The sequence below is a fragment of the Orycteropus afer genome, unplaced genomic scaffold (genome assembly GCF_000298275.1).
Source record: "Orycteropus afer afer isolate SDZICR_OR568_19922 unplaced genomic scaffold, OryAfe1.0 scaffold00043, whole genome shotgun sequence".
NCBI classification, from domain to species: domain Eukaryota; kingdom Metazoa; phylum Chordata; class Mammalia; order Tubulidentata; family Orycteropodidae; genus Orycteropus; species Orycteropus afer.
In genome coordinates this window covers 10,315,341-10,323,794 of record NW_006921630.1, presented here as the reverse complement: position 1 = coordinate 10,323,794, position 8,454 = coordinate 10,315,341, and the positions used below count along the sequence as shown (strand labels likewise).

The 8,454-nt window shown below is 39.8% G+C and overlaps 1 protein-coding gene across 1 annotated transcript; it reads right to left on the bottom strand.

Annotated features, from left to right (window-relative positions):
• Positions 1 to 1,859: 1,859 nt before the first annotated feature.
• Positions 1,860 to 2,633, bottom strand: LOC103194273 (transmembrane epididymal protein 1-like). Its single transcript, XM_007937652.1, has one exon. It carries the CDS (start codon positions 2,631 to 2,633, stop codon positions 1,860 to 1,862), a length of 774 nt encoding a protein of 257 aa, XP_007935843.1.
• Between the last annotated feature and the right edge of the window lie 5,821 nt (positions 2,634 to 8,454).

The window sequence follows — 8,454 nt, the reverse complement described above, 5'->3', positions numbered from 1 at the left end:
GGATGACAGAGTTGACAACCTGGAAAGTGGCAAAGTCTATATGGAGAGACCAAGGAATTCCACTGGTCCAAGAACCAGGAGCAGCATGAAGGTGAATTAATGCCTGAAGAATGCTTTATTTCCACCCAAAGGACTATCTCCAGTCAAGAGTAGCATTATTACTGATCATCCCACCAATAGGAGGTGTAACACTTCTGTGGAGAGCTGTTTGCTGTTTACTCATTGAAAGCCCTGCAAATGCACACTACCCCACATTCTGAGACTTTGCAGAACCTCATCTAAATGGCATTATGAAGCACTTCTCCCCCTTCATAATAATTCAGAATGCTTACAAGCCTCCAAAACACAGAGGGTAGAAGGCCCTTACAACCAGATCACACCCACATTGGTACACTTTAACTTGGTACAAGAAACTAACAAGAAAGGTAGGGCCAGAACCAAAGGAACATCTAATTCTTCAACGAAGAAAAAGGGAAACCAAAAGGGGGGTAGTCTTCTAGAATCTCTGCTCAGCCTTACTCTGTATTAGCCAAGACCAGAAGTAAGGAAATCTTGACATAGTCTCCATATCCTGAAGAAAAGCAGAAGGGGTGGTATAAAGACATCCTTTTGCAGATCTCCAGGAATATAATGGTATTCCTCAGAAGCTCACCCTTGACACCCAGCTACAGCACTGTATGACATAAATATCTAGCTACCTTAAGCCAATTCCTTAACACTTTTGAGTTTTAGATTATTCATCTATAAACCTATCTGATAGTATACACACTGCCGTTGAGTTGGATCCAACTCATAGTGACCCCTCTTTGGGTTTTTGAGGTAGTATCTCTATGGAAGTAGATTGCCCAACCTTCCTTCCAAAGAGCGGCTGGTGGGTTTGAACCACCAGCCTTCTGGCTAGCAGTCAAATGCTTTAGGCACTATGCCACCAGAGCTCCCACCCAATAGTATAGTTGAAAAAATTAAAAAGAAAATCATGCAAAATAAACAAGCCATTAGATTTTATTACACATGTAAACCAGAAAGGTGTGGATCCAGGTAAGTCCACTTCTTGGAAATTGATTCAAGCATGTAGAAAGCAATGATTTTATCTGTCCAGGAAAAAGAATTTAACACACTCTATGAACAAGGAGACAGGGATGGAGAAACCCTGGAAATAAACAAGTCCTTTGAGATATCACTGTGTACAGGGTGTTGCTATGTCCTACTAGATTCTGCAGAGGAAATAATCTGTAAGGATCTGACTTTCTGCTGATGAATCATAATCAAATGAAAAATCTCAACAGTTCAATGAGTTTCTATGAAGACAAAATAACAGTTCAGAATTTGTATGACTGTTGAAGAGATCTGGACCTAGAAGGCATGAAGACATGATTACTATAGTGGATAGAAATAATATGATGTACTAAAGAATGTGATTAGTGGTTGGTATTCTACATGTGGGGAGAGGGATATTTATAAAAGCTCAAAGACAGGATATAGTAAAATTAAAGATCTCATGGGAGGGGAGTACAGGGCTGAAGAAAGGATCAGTGTAAGTAGATTACCTTGGCTGGAGTACAGCAGAGGAAGTGAGGTTGGGGAAATGCTTGGGGAGCCAAAAACAAAGGTCATACTTATGTGCCTCTCTTGTTTAATTTGCCCTTCCTTTGCATGCTGTTCAGCAAACAAGATCAAGAGAAAGGAGATGGTAGTGAAATGTGTGCCCTGCCCCAGCAGAGTTGGCTGTCTCAGGGTGGGCCCTCTGAAAGGAGGCCTGATCATCCTCTCTGATAGCTCCACCTTTCACAACTTCTCATCCAGATGTTCCAGAACACGTCAGTGAAATGAGCTATTTGGGGCTTATCCAGATTCAGGCATCAACAAATATAATAATACCACATGAAAGAGAAGCCATAGATCCAGATCATCAAAATGGCAGCAAAGGTCACATGCCAGCAGAAGAAGGTGGTAACAAACATAATGTCATTTTTGTCATCATCCATCCATTTATAGCCAGATATTGGTTTGAACAGCATAAAGCCTAAATGCATCAGCCAAGATCCTACCACCATATATAAAAGGGCCTTCATCACCCAGACCTGAGGCATGTTGGGAGCCCACAGCTCTGCAGTCATCACCACTGTCAGTAGGAACATGGCCTGGATGAGCAGGATATGAGCCTGAAGCTCTACTCCTTCTGTGTCCTGAATGTGAGACACCATCAAGGGCAGACACACAAACAAGGCCAGGGCTTGGGCACCTTGTTCCAGGGCAACACATCGCTGGGGCAGCAGGTTCTGGCTTACCACATCTACACACCCACTCAGGAAGAAGGTCATATATAGAGTAAGATGCTGCCACTCTTTGTGGTATACAAAGTTTCTTTGGTGAAATAGCTTGGTGATAAGTACAAACTCTCCAGGAATGTTATGCAGCTCTTGAGCTACTAAAATGCAGGCACCCATGATCTTTAGCAATCCAATGTAGTAGATTTGCTGCAGCTTGGCCCATCTTCCCTTTCTCCAGGGACGGGTTGGTGGATACTGGACAGGGTAGTTGCATATTGAAGCTCTGGAGAACAGTTGTGCGTGGTAAAGACCATAGAAGAAGAAAGACAGCCCCGGAAAAAGATGACCCTCAAAGCCTCCCATGGAACTGAAGGCAGGTGTGACCAAAGGTAGAGGCAAAACACCCAGGAATGACCATTCACTCAAGGCTGCCTGGGGCTCTAGAGTGTAGAGGGAGCTCCTGCAACCTACTTATATTCTCTCTATCCAGCCCACTCCATCCACACAGAGAAGGGAAATGGTTTTGGAGGAAGCCCAAACTTACGGTGGGGTGGGTGTCATGGCTTCCGTTGTTGTCCTTTGCTCTGGTCCACTGAGAACTAACTAACCTTTGCAAGGCAATGAAATAAGCATATTCTCCAGCATTATACCTGGGCCCCTACCATTCTTGGAGACTGTGTTATAGGGCCTACTTTACCTCTCCTCTCTCTCATCCTTGACTCCATTACTACCTTCCTTGCTTTCCTCCCATATTCGTAGAATGTAAGGGTGAGCCCACAGAAAGCATGGAGAACGCACAAAGTAAAGTATACACCTACTCATACAAACACTAGATACAAATGTTCCCCTGAGTATAAATAGTCTTCTGAGCCACTAGTAAGCATACACAATGCCTCATTTCCTGATATAATGTAAAGATTGTCAGAAAAGTGTCCACGCCCCAAATCGCACTTCCTCTAATCTCCAGAAAGAACCGAGATGCTACCATTTGAGATTCCTTCTTTTGAGTTGAAACAGTATTTTTTCCAAGTTAGAACACAGCTAAATAAATTGTACCTAAAGGTTGTTGTTATGTGCCGTCCAATCGGCCCTGACTCATAGTGACCCCTCCTTGGGTTTCCAAGGCAGTATCACTATGGAAGTAGGATTGCCCAACCTTCCTTCCGAGGAGTGGCTGGTGGGTTTGAACCACCAGCCTTCTGGTTAGCAGTCAAGTGCTTTAGCCACTATGCTACCAGAGCTCCTAAGGTAGTGAACTGGAATCTCTTGAAGTGGTGTTTTCCAATAAGCATTTCAATAAACACACCTAGGTAATTCTTGTGCATACTAAATTTTAAGAATCGCTGAAGTAATCTTAGTGTAAATTAGCCCTTCTAATGCTCTCTTTCATGCAATAGGCATTTATTTAGAATGTAATGGTCATATTACCCTTCATGATAGCAAACTGAATACAGTGAATGTCTCAAATTAAAGTTTGCTTCATATAGAGCCCAAAGATTTCCACTGAGGTTTATTTGTTGGTAAATTTTGTTTTGTTGCTACTTTGAATCAATCTTCTGTTTTATTTTCTTATAAATACTGATATGTTGTTGTTGCTGGTTGCTGTTGAGTCAATCCCAACTCATGGCAACCCCACGTGTTACAGAGCAGAACTGTGCTCCACAGGGTTTTCTTGCTTGTAATCTTAATGAAAGCAGGCCGCCAGATTTATCTCCCATGGAGCCACTGGGTGGGTTCAAACCACCAAACTTTAGGTTAGCAGCCAAGCACAAACCACTTGTGTGCATCCTAAGCCCAAAAAGTCAAACTCACAGCTGTCCAGTTGATGTCAACTCACAATACCCTATAGGAGAAAGTAGAACTGCCCACAGGGTTTCCAAGGCTATTATCTTTATGGAAGCAGACTGCCTCATCTTTCTCTACCTAGGCTATGACAAGCTATAATTTTATACTGATCTTCCTATTAATCATCTTTTTGATTTATCACCTGGTTCTTACTAATTTTTCAGCTGATTTTATATAATCACATTATCCACAAATAAGTTTTCTAAACTCCCTTTTAGATATTTTTCTTCTTTTCCCATTGCCTTTTCTGATTGCATTACTATACTAACCAAAACAAAACAAAAATAAACCTCACTGCTATCGAGTCAATTCCCAGTCATAGTGACTCCCATTGGGTTTCCAAAGCTGTAAATCTTTACAGAAGCGGACTGCTCCCCTCTTTCTTCCATGGTGTGGTTGGTGGGTTCAAACCACTGACCTTTTGGTTAGGAACCAAATGCCTTAACCACCGCACCACCAATGCTCCTTGTAAATGGCAAAGGAAAAGATAAACAAAAATGTCCTTCAAAATTAAATCTGTAAATAAACTGATAACATATTCATAGAATGAAATACTGTATAGAAATGAAAATGATCTAAGTACAACTACATTTAACATTACATGGAACCTCAAAAACATAATATTAGGTGAAAAAAGTTATGTCTCAGAATCTATACAATATGATTCCATATATATAAAGTTAAAAAAAAACCCACAAAATGTAAAAAAAAATATACAACATATATGATCAATCTAAAAAGAAAAGCAAATAAAGGATACAAAGAATTTCAGGAAAAATAATTGCCTCTGAGAAGAGAAGAAAAGGTTAAATTTGAGAAGGACACATAGGACATTGAAAATAAGGACAGCATTTTTCTGTTCTTAGAGCTAGTGTTGAGTACAGGAGTGTTGATTATATCACAACTTGGTATGGCTTATATGTATTCTCTAAATGTTATTCTGTAGTTACTTCATATTAAAAATATTTTTAAAGAAATAGGAAGACTACCTAGACATACTGACAAGTGAGTGACACTTGATGCCTAACAGACTCTGATTTAGGGTAACAAGGTGAAGACAGCTGTTTGCTAAGTCTCTCTCCTCCTCCAAATGCCAAACACCAGTTTTTATCTCTAACAAATGCCAGAATGAATGCTTATCTAGGGCATCAATAGGCACCCTGTTTTTTTTTCTCTGTGCTCTGGGGCATGATGTTGTGTGAGAGGTCACTTTATACAGTTCCTCCATAGACAGACTTTCAATTACCTCTCCCTGTTTCCATAATCATCCTTCTCTTGCCAACTCCACCTGCTAACTGATCACAGACCCTCTCCTGGGCTCTGACAGACAAGCTAGCTTCCTCCTATACATCATGCTGGCTCCTCCTCTAGATTTTGCCTCAGCTGTTTCAGCCTGAAATTACTCACATCATCCTTCTGTCTTGCACAAATGTTTTTAGTATTATTTTAATGGAATCTCAGGAAGGATTAAAAAAAAAAAAGAAAAGAAAAAGACAAATGTGGAAGCAGACCACCAGTTTGAACCAGATCCTGAAATGTAATCTTGAGCCCTTAAATGTACCAATGGTATGGTTCATTTTTGTTTATTCTAAGAAGCATTTCTTCATTTTATTTATTAATAATCAACACTTGCTTTATTAATTTAAAAATTGCATTTATTTTTCTTAACCCCTCAATTTTATTTTCTTTTGTTGTTTCTTTTTAAATGTCAGTCTGTAATTACAGAAGTAAATAGATGGACTCATTCTCCATTAAATAATAAATAAAGGACTAAAGTCAGACTTGATCACCACCCCATCCCTGCCTACCCAAAGGTGACTACATAGGAGTCTGGAGATTTCCAGATTATTTTCGACAAACATTCCATATGAATATATATCACATTGTTGTTGGTAGTGGTGGTCTTAGTAGCGGTGATTGTGTGTATGTTCGAAATAAATGGCATTACACTGCATATATCATTCTATAATTGCTTTTTCTTTCACTCAGTCATATAATGTATAGGAGATAAAACTATTTTGTTATAAAGTTGTTGTTAGCTGCCATTGAGTCAGCTCTGACTTATAGCAACCTCATGTACAACAGAACAATACAGTTTTGTTATATATGTTTTGTTATATTGAGATGCTTTATCCAGTTTCCTATTGATGGACATGTTGATCCATCTGATATTTTATTTAAACAAACAAGGCTGAGGTAAATAATCTGCCTCAGAGTTGTTGATGTTAGGTGCCGTCGAGTTGGTTTTGACTCATCGTGACCCTATATACAACAGAATGAAACACTGCCCAGTCCTGCACCCTCCTCAGAATCATTGCCATGATTAAGCCCATCATTGCAGCCACTGTGTCAATTCATATCATTGAGATTCCTCCCCCCCCCCTTTTTTTTTCCTGACCCTCTACTTTATCCAGCTTGCTATTCTTCTCCAGGGACTGGTCCCTTCTGATAACATGACCAAAGTATGAGAGACAAAGTCTAGTCATTGTCGCTTCTAAGGATCATTCCAGCTCCAAGATAGATTTGTTTGTTCTTCTAGCAGTCCATGGTATATTCAATATTCTTCACCAACACAACTCAAATGCATCAATTCTTCTGTGGTCTTCCTTATTCATCGTCCAGCTCTCACATGCATGTGAGGCTGTTAAAAATACCATGGCTTGGGTTGGGTGTGTTTTAGTCTTCAAAGTGACAACTTTTCTCTTTAATACTTTGAAGAGGTCTTTTGTGGCAGATTTACCCAACGTCATATGTTGTTTGATTTCTTGACTGCTGCTTCCATGGGTGTTGACTGTGGATCCTGGTAAAATGAAATTTTTTGACAACTTCAATCTTTTCTCTATTTATCATGATGTTGCTTATTGGTCCAATTGTGAGGACTTTTATTTTCCTTATGCTGATGTGCCATCCATACTGAAGGCTGTAGTCTCTGATCTTCATCAGAAAGTGCTTCAAATCTTCAATTTCAGCAAGCAAGGCTGTGTCATCTGCATATTGCAGGTTGTTAATGAGTCTTCCTCCAACCCTTAGGCTGTGTTCTTCTTCATATAGTCCAGCTTCTCAGATTATTTGCTCAGCATACAGATTGAATAAGTATGGTGAAAGGATACAAGTATTACAAACATCATTCCTGATTTTAAACCATGCAGTATCCCCTTGTTCTATTTGAATGACTGTCTCTTGGTCTATGTACAAGTTCCTCATGAGCACAATTAAGTATTCTGGAATTCCTATTCTTTGCAATGTTATCCATAATTTGTTATGATCCACACAGTAAAATGACTTTGCACAGTCAATAAAACACAGGTAAACATCTTAGGTAGACACCCAGAAATTAAATTGCTAGATTATAGATTATTCCCTTTTTGTTTTAATAAATGATGACAAGTTTCCCTTCAAAAGGGTAACACCAATCTTGACTCACCCCCACCATCTGTTAATCAATAAGTTCTCTGGATTCTCCTTCCCAAGTAGTTTTCCAATCAGTTTCTTTCACCCCATCCCCAATATTATCCTTGCTCAGGTATCATCTAATCCAATTATTGCAACATCCCTTAACTGAGCTCCTCTATTCCTTTCCACATTGCAGGCAGAGTGAGCTTTGAAATTAGAGATCCAGTCACATCACTGGCTCATTTAAATTCTCCATTGGTATCCCATTTACTTATGGTTAATATCACTGCCCTTAGAATAAGGTTCAGAGCCCCTCTAATTCATTTAAAGTTCCTTCCCACATGTGCCATTGTCTCCCGGCATAGCAGAAACTTTCAGTTTGTCCTGGAATGGCCTTTTTTGTCTCCTGCTCCATCTGGACAACTCCTCTTCCTCCCTTCTTCCCCAAGGCTGAGCTCAAGCATTGACTCCTCCCCACTCTCTGTGTTCCTATGGCAACATGTACATATATCTATTATCACATTTATCACCTTGTTTCATAACTGGGAAACCTTTGCTGGGAAGTATTTGAAGTCAGATACAATGTATTTTCATCTTTGTCTTTTTAAAATCTAGCTGCATGCCTAGGGATGTTCAATGAGTGTTTGAGAGATGAATGTATAAATGAAGGAACTATCAAATCAGCATGTGACCTCTACCATTTAAAGCTTTTTACTCTGGTTATAAAGACAGAAGCAGTACATATAAATGACGCAAGGTCACTAATGCTGAGTGTTAAATGCCAAACAAGTGGAACAAACTACCAGAGCTATGCAATTAAGGGACAGAACTCATCCTGGCTATAGGAGTCAGGGTAAATATGATCATTACCAAGTAACTTCTGGAGAGACTGAGATATGTGAGTTCAAACCTTGTCTTTCACTCCTTCATCCTTGGGCACAGAGAC

Bases quoted from the DNA above. Each gene is read 5' to 3' on its own strand.
- LOC103194273 (XM_007937652.1), bottom strand. From the start codon at position 2,633: ATGGGAGGCTTTGAGGGTCATCTTTTTCCGGGGCTGTCTTTCTTCTTC.